Consider the following 14,414-nt stretch of genomic DNA (forward strand, 5'->3'; position numbering starts at 1 on the left):
AAGGGGAAGGGGAAAGGGAAGGGGAGGGGCGGAATGGCGGAAAGGGAGGGAGGAGAGGAAGAAGAGAACGTGAGGGGGAAGAGGAAAGGGGGGGCAAGCGGTGGAAAACGGTGGGAAAGGTGAAAGGATGGTGGAAGGGGAAAGGGGAAGAGTGAGGGGGGGGCAAAATGGCGGGAAGGGCTGAGGGGGAAACGTGAGGGGGAAAAAGGCGGGAAACGTGAGGGGGAAACGTGAGGGGGGAAATGGTGGGAATTGCTGAGGGGGGGAAATGGAGGGAAATGTGAGGGGGGGAAATGGTGGGAATTGCTGAGGGGGAATCCATAGGGGGGAAAAAAGGCGGGAAACGTGAGGGAGGGAAATGTGAGGGGGAAACGTGAGGGGGGAAATGGTGGGAATTGCTGAGGGGGGAAAATGGAGGGAAATGTGAGGGGGGGAAATGGTGGGAATTGCTGAGGGGGAATCCATAGGGGGAAAAAAAGGCGGGAAACGTGAGGGGGAAACGTGAGGGGGAATTGAGGGGGGAAAAAAGGCGGGAAACGTGAGGGGGGATTGAGAGGGCAAAAAAGGCGGGAAACGTGAGGGGGATCCTGAGGGGGAAACGTGAGGGGAAAAAAGGCGGGAAACGTGAGGGGGATCCTGAGGGGGAAACGTGAGGGGAAAAAAGGCGGGAAACGTGAGGGGGGTGAAAAAAAGAGGATTTTGAGGGGAAAAAAGGGGGATTTTTACCCAAAAGATGGGAATTTTTGGGGAGAAATTGGGATTTTTTTTCGGAAAATTTGGAATTTTTGGAGGGAAAAATTGGAATTCATTTTTTGGGGAAAAATTGGGGTTTTTTTTAGGGAAAAATGGCAATTTTGGGGGCAAAAATGGGAATTTTAAAGGGAAAAATAGAAATTTTTTGGGGGGAAATTGGGATTTTTTGGGGGGGGGGAAAATTGGGATATTTTTTAGGGAAAAAATGGGCAGTTTTGGGGAAAAAATTGGGAATTTTAAAGGGAAATACCAGATTTTTTTGGGTGAAAAAATGGGACTTTTAAAGGGAAAAATTGGAATATATTGGGGAAAAAGTGGTATCTTTTTGGGGACAAAATTGGGATTTTTAGGGGAAAAATTGGGAATTTTTTTGAGGGAAAAAAATGGGAATTTAGAGAGGAAAAAATGGGAACTTGGGGGAAAAATTGGGAATTCATTGAGGGAAAATTGGAATTTTTTGGGGGAAAATTGGGATTTTTAGGGGAAAAATTGGAATTTTTGGGGAAAAATTGGGAATTTTTTTGAGGGAAAAAAAATTGGGATTTTTGGGGAAAAAAATGGGAATTTAGAGAGGAAAAAATGGGAACTTGGGGGAAAAATTGGGAATTCATTGAGGGAAAATTGGAATTTTTTGGGGGAAAATTGGGATTTTTAGGGGAAAAATTGGAATTTTTGGGGAAAAATTGGGAATTTTTTTGAGGGAAAAAAAATTGGGATTTTTGGGGAAAAAAATGGGAATTTATAGAGGAAAAAATGGGAACTTGGGGGAAAAATTGGGAATTCATTGAGGGGAAATTGGAATTTTTTGGGGGAAAATTGGGATTTTTGGTGAAAAATTGGGAATTTTTTGGGGAAAAATTGGGATTTTTTGGGGGGGAAAATTGGGAGTTTTTTGGGGAAAAATTGGGAATTTTTTGGGGAAAAATTGGGATTTTTTGGGGGGGAACATTGGGAATTTTTTGGGGAAAAATGGGAATTTTTTGGGGAAAAATATTTTAATTTTTTGGGATTTAATCCTGATTTTTTTTTTTTTTTTCTTTATAGGAATTGGAAGATGAAAAATCCAAGGAAAAATCGTCTGGAAAAGCCAAAATTTTGGGAATTTTTGGTGTTGTTGGAAATTTCAATGAAGGTTTTCGGGGCGGGTTGAAAATGGTGGAAAAAACCAGAAAAAATAATAAAAAAACAGAAAAAAACCACAAAAATTTGGGAATTTTGGAGGATTTTTTTGGGAATTTTCGGGAAAATAGTTGGGATTTCTTAGGGAATTTTCGGGATATTTTTTGGGATTTTTTGGGGAAATTTTTTTAGGATATTTTAGGGAATTTTCGGGATTATTTGGGGAATTTTGGGGAGATTATTTTGGAAATTTCTGGGATTTTTTGGGGGGAATTTTTGGGAATATTTTTGGGAATTGAAGGAAAAAATTTGGGAAATTTTTGGCATTTTTGGGGAATTCTTGGGATTTTTTTTTTGTTTTATTTGGGAATTTTTGGGGGAATTTTTTCAGGAAAATTTTGGAATTTTAGGGGGATTTTTTTGGGAATTCCAAGAAGAAATTTTGGGAATTTTTGGGGAATTTTTTGGGATTTTTTTAAATGGAATTTTGGGAGAATCGTTTGGAATTCTTTTGGGAATTTTCAGGGGAATTAAAGGGAAAAAAATGGGATTTGTGGGAATTTTTGGGTGGGAATTTTTGGGATTTTTGAGTGGAAACTTCAGGAATTTTGAGATTTTTATATTTTAATAATTTTATTTTGGGGTTTTTTTGGGGAATTTTGGAGTTTTTCGCCGCTTTCCTCTTCTTTTCTTCCACCACGAATCCGCCGGAACCGCTGGAATTTTTTTTTCCCTTTTTTCCCCAATTTTTCTTCATTTTTCCCCCATTTTTCCTTCAAAAATTCCAATTTTCCCCCGTTTTTTCCCAATTTCCCCCCAATTGTCCCCATTTTTTCCCCCATTTTTATTCCAATTTTTTCCCCAATTTCCCCCCATTTTTTTCCAATTTCCCCCCATTTTTCTTCATTTTCCCCCCATTTTTCCTTCAAAAATTCAATTTTTTTGTTCACTTTTTCCCAAATTTTCCCCCATTTTTTTCCCATTTTTATCCCAAATTTTCCCAATTTTTTTTCCATTTTTATTCCAATTTTCCCCCAATTTTCCCCATTTTTATCCCAATTTCCCCCCAATTTTTTCCAAAATTTTTCCTTTAAAAATTCAAAATTTTTCCCATTTTCCCCACAAATTTTCCCCACTTTTCCCAAGTTTTTATCCTTATTTTCCCCCATTTTTATCCCAATTTCCCCCCAAATTTTCCCATTTTTTCCCCCAATTTTTCCCCATTTTTCCCCCAAAATTTTCCCCATTTTTCCTCCAAAAATTCGAATTTTTTGTCCATTTTTCCCCCAATTTCCCCCATTTTTTCCCCATTTTTCCTCCAAAAATTCCAATTTTTTGCCCATTTTCCCCCCAATTTCCCCCAATTTTTTTCCCAAGTTCCCCCAAATTTCCCCCAAAACTTCCCCCTCCAAAATTTCATTTTTTCCACTCATTTCGGGCATCCTAAAATGGAATTTTTTTATTTTCCACAAATAACAAAAAACCAGGCACTGAAACATGGAAAAAATTCAATTTTTTTCCCTTTTTTCTTTCATTTTTTTTCCTTTTTTTCCCATTTTTTCCTTTTTTTTCCCATTTTTTTTCTGTTTTTTCCATTTTTTCCATTTTTTTCTCATTTTTTCCCTTTTTTCTCCCTATTATTCCCACCAGAAATGAAAAAAGGCCACATTTTTTCCACCATGAAACAGCAAAAAAATTCAATTTTTTTTCCATTTTTTCCCCCCAAAAAAAGGAAAATTCGGGAATTTCACCATGGATTCAATTTGGGGGAAAATGGGAAAAAATTCAGGATTTTGACTCTGAAATTTGATTAAAATTTGCCCTGAAATTGTCAAATTTCACCCTAAAAATTCCCTAAATTTTTCCCCAAAATTCCCAAAATTTTACCAAAAAATTCCCTAAAAATTCTCCCAAAATTCCCATTTTTCCCCAAAAAATTCAATTTTTTTCCCCATTTCCCCCCCATTTTTCCCCAAAATATTCAATTTTTTCCTCCAAAAAAATTAATTTTTTCCCCCCAAAAATCCAAATTTTTCTCCATTTTTCCCCCGTTTTTCTCCCATTTTTCCCCCAAAAAATCAAAATTATTTTCCATTTTTTCTCCAAAAAATTTCAATTTTTTCCCCCTTTTTTCCCCCATTTTTTCCCCCAAAAAATCCAAATTTTTTTATTTTTCACCTTTTTTCTTCCATTTTTTCCCCAAAAAATTCAATTTTCCCCCCATTTTCACCCTCATTTTTTCCAAAAAATTTCAAAGTTTTTCCCCCCAAAAATTCAACTTTTTCCCATTTTTTGCCCATTTTTCCCCAAAAAAATCAATTTTTTCCCATTTTTCCCCATTTTCCCCCCAAAAATTCAATTTTCCCCCTATACATTTCTCTATATATTTCTCTCCATATAATTTTATTTTTTTCTCTATAATTCCATCGATTTCCCCCCAAAAAATCGGAATTTTTCCCTTTTTTTCCCCATTTTTTTGGGGATTTTTTCCTTTTTTTTAAAAATTTTTCTTTTTTTATATTTTTTCATTTTTATTTTTTTATTTTTATTTTTTATTTTCATTTTTTTATTTCTTTTCTTCTCATTATTGCAACTTTTATTTAAATATTTTCTCCTTTTTCCACATCCAAAAATTGCTTTTTTTCCATCATTTTTCCCTTTTTTTCACCTTTTTTTTCAGCAATTTTCTTTTATTTTTTAAAAAATTTTTTCCTCCATTTCCCCCCAATTTTTCCCCATTTTCTCCTTTAAAAATTCAATTTTTTCCCCCCAATTTTCCCCATTTTTCCCCAATTTTTTTCCATTTTTTTATTTAAAAATTCGAATTTTTCCCCAATTTTCCCCATTTTTATCCCAATTTTTCCCCAATTTTCCCTCAATTTTTTTCCCATTTTTATCCCAATTTTCCCCAATTTTTCCTCAAATTTTCCCCATTTTTATCCCATTTTTCCCCAATTTTTTCCATTTTTATTCCAATTTTTCCCCATTTTTATTCAAAATTTTCCCAATTTTTTTTCCATTTTTATTCCAATTTCCCCCCATTTTTATTCAAAATTTTCCCAAATTTTTTTCCATTTTTAACCCAATTTTTTCCCATTTTTATTCCAATTTTCTCCAAATTTTTTCCCATTTTTTTCCCAATTTTTTCCCAATTTTCCTTCCAATTTTTCCCCAACTTTTCCCAAATTTTTTCCCATTTTTATCCCATTTTTTCCCAAATTTTATCCCAATTTTCCTTCCAATTTTTCCCCATTTTTTCTCCAATTTTTCCCCATTTTTATTTTAATTTCCCCCCAATTTCCCCCCAATTTTTCCTTCAAAAATTCAAATTTTTTCCCCCATTTTCCCCCCAATTTTCCCCCCTTTTCATTCCAAATTTTCCCCCCATTTTTTCCCAATTTCCCCCAATTTTCCCCCATTTTTTCCTCTTCCCACCACCACCAAAAACCCCCAAAAAACACAAATTTATTTCATTTTTTTTTTTGTTTTTTAGGCACGAAAATCATCCCACAGTGTGGATCCAACCCAGGTGAGTCTTTCTCCTTTTTCCCAAAAATTCCCAAATTTTTTTTTTTGGGAATTTTCGGCCGGAATTTTGGCGCGGAATTCCTCGGAAAAAAACAAAAAAAAACAAAACAAAAAAAAAAAGACAAAAAAAATCCAAATTTTTTCGACGGCGGCCGGGACGGGATTTGGCCAAAAATCTGGAAAAAAAAAAGAAATTTTGGGTTAAAAAATTGGGAATTCTGGTCCAAAATTTTTCACTTTTTTCCCCCCAAAATTTCCCCAATTTTAACCCAATTTTCCCCAACTTTTCCCCAATTTTTCCTCATTTTTATTCAAAATTTTCCCCATTTTATCCCATTTTTCCCCCAATTTTCCCCATTTTTCCCCCAATTTTTCTCCAATTTTTCCCATTTTTTCCATTTTCCCCCAAATTTTTCCATTTTTATCCCAATTTTTCCTATTTTCATCCCATTTTTATCCCATTTTTCCCCCAATTTTTCCCAGTTTTAATTCAAATTTCCCCCAATTTTCCCCATTTTTTCCCCATTTTTATACCAACTTTTCCCCCATTTTTCCCTTTTTTCTCCAATATTGCCCATTTTTTCAATTTTCCCCCAAATTTTTCCATTTTTATCCCATTCTTATTCCCATTTCCGCCCAATTTTTCCCCAATTTTTTTCCCATTTTTATCCAAATTTTTCCCCAATTTTTCACATTTTTATCCAAATTTTTTTCCACTTTTATCCCAATTTTTCCCCAATTTTCCCAAATTTTTTCCCATTTTTATCCCAAATTTTCCCAAATTTTTCTCAACTTTTTCCCAATTTTCCCCCAATTTTTCCTGATTTTTTTCCAAAAATTGTCCCAAACTTTTCCCCATTTTTTCCCATTTTTATCCCAAATTTTCCCCAATTTTTTCTCAACTTTTTCCCAATTTTCCCCCAATTTTTCTCCAAAAATTGTCCCCAATTTTTCCCCATTTCTTCCCATTTTTATCCCAAATTTTCCCCAAATTTCTCCCTCTTTTCCCCATTTTTATCCCAATTTTCCCCCAATTTTATCCCCATTTTTATCCCAATTTTCCCCCAATTTTTCTCCAATTTCCCCATTTTTATCCCAATTTTTCCCCAATTTTTTTCTAATTTTCCCCCAATTTCCCCCGAATTTTTTCCAAAAATTTTCCCCATTTTTTCCCATTTTTATCCCAAATTTTCCCCATTTTTATCCCAATTTTCCCCCAATTTTTCCCCATTTTTATCCCAATTTTTCCCCAATTTTTTTCTAATTTTCCCCCAATTTTTCCCGAATTTTGTCCAAAAATTTTCCCCATTTTTTCCCCATTTTTATCCCAAATTTCCCAAAATTTTCCCCATTTTTATCCCAAATTTCCCCCAATTTTCTCCCTCTTTTCCCCATTTTTATCCCAATTTTTCCGCAATTTTTGCCATTTTTCCCCCAATTTTCCCCGAATTTTTTCCAAAAATTTTCCCCATTTTTCCCCATTTTTATCCCAAATTTTCCCCATTTTTATCCCAATTTTCCCCCAATTTTCCCCATTTTTATTCCAAATTTTCCCCATTTTTATCCCCATTTTCCCCCAATTTTCCCCATTTTTATCCCAAATTTTCTCCAATTTTTCCCTAATTTTTCCCCAATTTTTCTCCATTTTTTCCCCAAATTTTCCCCATTTTTTTCCCTCTTTTCCCCATTTTTATCCCAATTTATCCCAAATTTTTCCCCATTTTTATCCCAATTTATCCCAAATTTTTCCCCATTTTTATCCCAATTTATCCCAAATTTTCCCCATTTTTATCCCAAATTTTCTCCAATTTTCCCCCAATTTTTCCCCAATTTTCCCCATTTTTATCCCAAATTTCCCTGGAATTTTCCACATTTTAATCCCAAATTTTCTCCAATTTTTCCCCAATTATCCCCCAATTTTTTCCCAATTTTCCCCATTTTTATCCCAATTTTCCCCCAATTTTTTTCTAATTTTCCCCCAATTTTTCCCGAATTTTTTCCAAAAATTTTCCCCAATTTTTTCCCCTCTTTTCCCCATTTTTATCCCAATTTATCCCCAATTTTCCCCATTTTTATCCCAAATTTTCTCCAATTTTCCCCCAATTTTTTCCATTTTTATCCCAATTTTTCCCCAATTTTTCCCGAATTTTTTCCAAAAATTTTCCCCATTTTTCCCCATTTTTATCCCGAATTTTCCCCATTTTTATTCCAATTTTTCCCCAATTTTTCCCCATTTTTATTCCAAATTTTTTCCAATTTTTCCCCAAATTTTCCCCAATTTTTCCCCCAATTTTTCCCCATTTTTATCCCAAATTTTTTCCAATTTCCCCCCAATTTTCCCCAATTTCCCCCAAAATCCCCCCTCCAAAAATCCCATTTTTTCCCCCCCTTTCCCCCCATTTCTCCGCCATTTCTCCACCGATTTCCACCAAATTTTCACCGTTTCCCCCCTAATTTTCCCCTCTATCCCCCCCCCACCCTTCCTACCCTTTTTTACCCAAATTCCCCGGAATTTACCCCAAATTCCCCTCACCTCCCTACATCTGCCCCACGTGGTTGGCGCCGTCTCCGATGACTCCGTGCGCTCCGGCCATGGCCAAGGGCGGCGGCTCCGAAGGGATTTTTTCCTCCTCCCTCCTCTTCAAACACGCCGCCTTGGGGTTCAAATTCCTCTCTGCCAACCCAAAAAAACCCAAATTTGGGTAAAAAACCCAAAAACGGCGAAAACCCCGCGAAAAAATGACGAAATTCGGCCGAAAAAAGCAAAAAATTCGGCGAAAAAACGACGAAAATCGATGATTTTTTCTCAATTTCTCCGATTTTTTTTCCAATTTTTTCCCCCAAGTTTTTCCATTTTTTTACCAATTTTACTTCAATTTTCCCCAATTTTTCCCCCTTTTTATTCCAGTTTTTCCCCATTTTTATTCCAATTTTCCCCCAATTTTTCCCAATTTTTATTCCAATTTTCCCCCATTTTTTTCCCCAAATTTTCCCCAATTTTTATTCCAATTTTTCACCATTTCCCCCAAGTTTTCCCCAATTTTATTCCAATTTTTTCCCAATTTTTCCCCAATTTTCCTCGTTTTTTTCCCAATTTTCCTCAATTTTTCCCCAATTTCCCCCAATTTTTCTCTATTTTTATTCCAATTTTTCCCCAAATTTTCCCCCAATTTTTCTCTATTTTTATTCCAATTTTTCCCCAAATTTTCCCCAATTTTTCCAAATTTTTATTCCAATTTCTCCCCCATTTCCTCCAATTTTCCCCAATTTTATTCCAAATTTCCCCAAATTTTTCCAATTTTTTCCCAATATTTCCCCATTTTTATTCCAATTGCTTACCATTTTTTTTCCGAATTTTCCTCATTTTTTCCCCAATTTTTATTCCAATTTTTCCCCATTTTTTCCCCAAATTTTCCCCAATTTTTCCCAATTTTTATTCCAATTTTTCCCCATTTTTTCCCCAAACTTTTTCCCAATTTTTCCCCATTTTTCCCCAAATTTCCTCATTTTTTTTCCCAATTTTCCTCAATTTTTCCCCGATTTTTCTCTATTTTTATTCCAATTTCCCCCCAATTTCCCCCAATTTTTCTCTATTTTTATCCCAATTTTTCCCCCATTTTTCCCTCAATTTTATCCCAATTTCCCCCAAATTTTTCCAAATTTTATCCCATTTTTTCTCAAATTTTCCCTATTTTTATACCAAATTTTCCGCAATTTTCCCCCGATTTTGCCCAATTTTTATTCCAATTTTTTACCAATTTTTTTCCAAATTTTCCTAATTTTTTTTCAATTTCCCTGACTTTTCACCAATTTTTTCCCAAATTTTCTCCCATTTTTATCCCAATTTTTCCCCCATTTCCCCTCGGATTTTCCCCTTTTTTTTCACCATTTTCCCCCAAATTTTCTCCAAATTTTCCCCCAAATTTTTCCCCAATTTTCCCCCAATTTTCCCCCAAATTTTTTCCCAATTTCCCCCAAATTTTCCCCCAATTTTCCCCCAATTTTCCCCTAATTTCCCCCCCAAAAATCCCAAATTTTCCCTTAATTTTTTCCCAATTTCCCCCAATTTTTTCCCAATTTCCCCCAAATTTTTCCCAATTTTCCCCAAATTTCCCCCCTGAAAAATCCCAAATTTTCCCCCTAATTTTTTCCCAATTTCCCCCAAATTTTCCCCCCATTTTCCCCCATTTTTATCCCAAATTTCCCCCAATTTCCCCCCTAAAAATCCCAATTTTCCCCCCATTTTTTCCCCCCAATTTCTCCCATTTTTATCCCAATTTCCCCCAAATTTCCCCCAAAAAATCCCAATTTTTCCCCCAATTTCCCCCAATTTCCCCCAATTTTCCCCAATTTCCCCCCAATTTTTCCCCAATTTTCTCCCAAATTTCCCCCCAAAAAATCCCAATTTTTCCCCCAATTTCCCCCCAATTTCCCCCCAATTTTTCCCCCAATTTTTTCCCAATTTCCCCCAAATTCTCCCCAAATTTCCCCCGAATTTTTCCCCAATTTTCCCCCAATTTCCCCCAATTTTCCCCCATTTTTATCCCAATTTTTCCCCAATTTCCCCCCAAAAATCCCAAATTTCCCCCTAATTTTCCCCCAATTTTCCCCCAATTTTTCCCCAAATTTCCCCCAAAAAATCCCAAATTTCCCCTTAATTTTTTCCCATTTCCCCCAAATTTTTTCCCATTTTCCCCCAAATTTTTTCCCATTTTCCCCCAAATTTTTTCCCATTTTCCCCCAAATTTTTCCCCAATTTTCCCCAAATTTTTCCCAATTTCCCCCATTTTTCCCCCAATTTTCCCCCAATTTTTCCCCAATTTCCCCCAAATTTTCCCCCAATTTTTCCCAATTTCCCCCAATTTTCTCCCAATTTCCCCCAAATTTTCCCCCAATTTTCCCCAAATTTTCCCCAAATTTCCCCCCAAAAATCCCAAATTTTCCCTTAATTTTTTCCCAATTTCCCCCAAATATTTCCCCAATTTTCCCCCAATTTTCCCCAAATTTCCCCCATTTTTTCCCAATTTCCCCCAAATTTTCCCCCAATTTTCCCCCAATTTTTTCCCATTTTCCCCCAAATTTCCCCCATTTCCCCCCAATTTCCCCCAAATTTCCCCCCTGAAAAATCCCAAATTTCCCCCTAATTTTTTCCCATTTTCCCCCAAATTTTTCCCCAATTTCCCCCAAATTTTCCCCCAATTTTCCCCCAATTTTTCCCCAATTTCCCCCAAATTTTCCCCCAATTTCCCCCCCAAAAATCCCAAATTTCCCCCAATTTCCCCCAAATTTTCCCCCAATTTTCCCCCACTTTTTCCCAATTTCCCCCAAATTTTTCCCCAATTTTCTCCCAATTTACCCCACTTTTTTCCCAATTTCCCCCAAATTCTCCCCAAATTTCCCCCAATTTCCCCCAAATTTTCCCCCAATTTCCCCAATTTCCCCCAATTTCCCCCAAATTTCCCCCCCAAAAAATCCCAAATTTCCCCTTAATTTTTTCCCAATTTCCCCCAAATTTCCCCCAATTCACCCCCATTTCCCGCCATTTTTTCCCGCCATTTCCCCCATTTCCCGCCATTTTTCCCCCCCATTTCCCGCCATTTTGTCCCGCCATTTCCCCCCATTTCCCGCCATTTTGTCCCGCCATTTTCCCCCCATTTCCCGCCATTTTGTCCCACCATTTTGTCCCGCCATTTTCCCCCCATTTCCCGCCATTTTTTCCCGCCATTTCCCGCCATTTTGTCCCGCCATTTTGTCCCTCCATTTCCCCCCATTCCCCACCACTCCCCCTCCAGAAGAAGACCTTCCACCCACCTCGGACCTGCTGCTCCAAGCTGAGGATGACAGCCACGGCCTGGTGGAGAATGAGAAGCTTCGTCTGGGGTTTGTCACTCTTCAGGTGGAGCTGCACCATCCTCCCCAACTCCTTGAAGGCCTCGTTGATGTCCCTCACGCGAAGACGTTCCCGGGCGTTGTTGGCCATGCGACGTTCTTTCTCCCGCTCGGCTTTCTGCTCCGGCGTCAGGTCCTCGTCGTCGTTGGCGCTGGGTTGGGGTGGGGTGGGGTTGGAGAAGAGAGATTCGAATGGCGGGGGAAGAAAACGCGGCGAAAAACGGCGAAAAAACGGCGAAAAACGGCAAAAAAATGGCGGAAAACGGTGGAAATTTGGGGGAAAAAGGAGACGAAAGAATGGAGGTCCACCATGATGTTCTTCAGGATGTCCACCAAGAAGATCTTAAGAAGATCATGGTGGACATCCATGGAGAAGGTCCATGGAGAAGGTCAAAAATTGGGTGAAAAACGGTGGAGATTTGAGGGGAAATAGGAGACGAAAGCATGGAGGTCCACCATGATGTTCTCCAGGATGGTCACCAAGAAGTTCTTAAGAAGAACATGGTGGATATCCATGGTGGACCTCCATGGAGAAGGTCAAAATTTGGGTGAAAAACGGTGAAAATTTGGGGAAAAAGGTGACGAAATCATGGAGGTCCACCATGATGTTCTCCATGATGTTCACCAGGAATGTTCTCCATGGAGGTCCACCATGATGTTCTCCAGGATGGTCACTAAGAAGTTCTTAAGAAGGTCGTGGTGGACATCCATGGAGAAGGTCAAAAATTGGGTGAAAAACGGTGAAAATTTGGGGGAGAACGGAGATGAAATCATGGAGGTCCACCATGAAGTTCTCCAGATGTTCACCATGATTGTTCTCCATGGAGGTCCACCAAGAAGTTCTTAAGAAGATCGTGGTGGACATCCATGGAGAAGGTCCATGGAGAAGGTCAAAAATTGGGTGAAAAACGGTGAAAATTTGGGGAAAAAAGGAAACGAAAGAATGGAGGTCCACCATGATGTTCACCAGGAATGTTCTCCATGGAGGTCCACCAAGATGTTCTTCAGGATGGCCACCAAGAAGTTCTTAAGAAGATCATGGTGGACATCCATGGAGAAGGTCAAAAATTGGGTGAAAAACGGTGAAAATTTGGGGAAAAAAGGAGATGAAAGCATGGAGGTCCACCATGATGTTCACCAGGAATGTTCTCCATGGAGGTCCACCATGATGTTCTTCAGGATGGCCACCAAGAAGTTCTTAAGAAGATCGTGGTGGACATCCATGGAGAAGGTCCATGGAGAAGGTCAAAATTTCGGTGAAAAACGGTGAAAATTTGGGGGAAAAAGGAGATGAAAGCATGGAGGTCCACCATGAAGTTCTCCAGATGTTCACCATGATTGTTCTCCATGGAGGTCCATCAAGAAGTTCTCCAGATGTTCTCCATGATGTCCACCATGGATGTCCACCATGGAAGTTCTCCAGATGTTCTCCATGGATGTCCACCATGGAAGTTCTCCAGGAGGTTCCTGGTGAAGTTCTCCATGGGATTGGTGGTGGCCACCATGGAGAAGATCCTGGAGAACTTCATGGTGGACATCCATGGAGAACATCAGGAGAACTTCCTGTGGACCTCCATGGTTTTGTCTCCGTTTTTAACCAAATTTTTGCTGTTTTGACCCAAATTTTTGACCTTCTCCATGGACCTTCTCCACGGAGCTCCACCACAAAGTTCTCCATGAAGTCCACCATGGAGGTCCACCAGGAAAATCTCGAGAACTTCATGGTGGACCTCCATGGAGAAGGTCAAAAATTGGGTAAAAAATAGCGACAAAACCATGGAGGTCCACCATGAAGTTCTCCAGATGTTCCTGGTGGACCTCCACGGTTTCTTCTCCACGGTCAACCCCGCTCATGTCCCATCGAGAAGAAGACATCCCACCGCTTTGGTCCCCACCCCGTTACCTAGATCTCGACCTAGTTATGGCCTTGATGTCCTTCTTCTCCTCGTCCTCCAGCTTCTTCTTGTCCTCCTTGACCTCCTGGAGGTTCTCGTCTCCTTCGTCCTCCGACTTCATCTCGGAGCTTCCTGACGAGACCCCGGTGGCCGCTCCTGGAGAAGACAACCCAGATCCACCATCAGCATCTCCAGAACTTTGTGGTGGACCTTCTCCGAGGTTCCTCGCCTCATCAGGAGGTCTTCTCCAGCTCCAAAAGCCACCAAATTTTGGCCACGGAACCTCGAGGTCCATAAGTTTCTATCTCCAAGGTTGGTCCCACCTAAGATCAACCAGCTCCAAGTTCTCTTGGTGGACCTCCTCCGAGGTTCTCCAAGCTCCTCCACCCACCCAGAAGCTCCAAAATCCACCAAATTTTGGCCATGGAACCTCAAGGTCCATAAGTTTCTATCTCCAAGGTTGGTCCCACCTAAGATCAACCAGCTCCAAGTTCTCCTGGTGGACCTCCTCCGAGGTTCTCCAAGCTCCTCCACCCACCCAGAAGCTCCAAAAGCCACCAAATTTTGGCCATGGAACCTCGAGGTCCATAAGTTTCTATCTCCAAGGTTGGTCCCACCTAAGATCAACCAGCTCCAAGTTCTCTTGGTGGACCTCCTCCGAGGTTCTCCAAGCTCCTCCACCCACCCAGAAGCTCCAAAATCCACCAAATTTTGGCCATGGAACCTCGAGGTCCATAAGTTTCTATCTCCAAGGTTGGTCCCACCTAAGATCAACCAGCTCCAAGTTCTCCTGTTGGCCCTCCTCTGAAGTTCTCCAAGCTCCTCCACCCACCCAGAAGCTCCAAAAGCCACCAAATTTTGGCCATGGAACCTCGAGGTCCATAAGTTTCTATCTCCAAGATTTGTCCCACCTAAGATCAACCAGCGCCAAGTTCTCTTGGTGGACCTCCTCCGAAGTTCTCCAAGCTCCTCCACCCACCCGGAAGCTCCAAAATCCACCAAATTTTGGCCATGGAACCTCGAGGTCCTTAAGTTTCTATCTCCAAGGTTGGTCCCACCTAAGATCAACCAGCTCCAAGTTCTCTTGGTGGACCTCCTCCGAGGTTCTCCAAGCTCCTCCACCCACCCAGAAGCTCCAAAATCCACCAAATTTTGGCCATGGAACCTCGAGGTCCTTAAGTTTCTATCTCCAAGGTTGGTCCCACCTAAGACCAACCAGCTCCAAGTTCT

The 14,414-nt window shown here is 39.5% G+C and overlaps 1 protein-coding gene and 1 long non-coding RNA gene across 46 annotated transcripts in view; one reads left to right on the forward strand and one right to left on the reverse strand.

Annotated features, from left to right (window-relative positions):
• Positions 1 to 6: 6 nt before the first annotated feature.
• LOC146763924 (uncharacterized) lies at positions 7 to 12,674 on the forward strand. Of its 2 annotated transcripts, XR_014951356.1 has the most exons (5): positions 7 to 119; positions 1,798 to 5,401; positions 11,193 to 11,934; positions 12,117 to 12,409; positions 12,448 to 12,673. It is a non-coding gene; the product is annotated as an uncharacterized LOC146763924 (long non-coding RNA). The 2 variants fall into 2 exon arrangements; XR_014951355.1 differs by having other exon boundaries at positions 11,193 to 12,409; positions 12,448 to 12,674.
• LOC110484130 (transcription factor 4) overlaps positions 3,305 to 14,414 on the reverse strand; it is a 110,257-nt gene continuing 99,147 nt past the window's right edge. For 31 of the 44 annotated variants that reach the window (XR_014951348.1, XR_014951347.1, XM_085566752.1 and 28 more), the window contains 4 exons: positions 13,193 to 13,340; positions 11,212 to 11,441; positions 7,934 to 8,074; positions 3,305 to 5,576 (listed from right to left, as the gene is read on the reverse strand). Coding sequence is in view for 39 of the 44 variants with exons in the window: in XM_085566752.1 (XP_085422878.1) it covers positions 7,938 to 8,074; positions 11,212 to 11,441; positions 13,193 to 13,340 (515 nt within the window). In the remaining 5 variants the exon portion in view is untranslated. The remainder of the gene's footprint in view (positions 5,577 to 7,933; positions 8,075 to 11,211; positions 11,442 to 13,192; positions 13,341 to 14,414) is intronic. The other 13 variants (XR_014951350.1, XR_014951349.1, XR_014951346.1 and 10 more) reach the window with 1 other exon arrangement.

Source organism: Lonchura striata, chromosome Z, assembly GCF_050655825.1.
Source record: "Lonchura striata isolate lonStrDom1 chromosome Z, ASM5065582v1, whole genome shotgun sequence".
NCBI classification, from domain to species: Eukaryota; Metazoa; Chordata; class Aves; order Passeriformes; family Estrildidae; genus Lonchura; species Lonchura striata.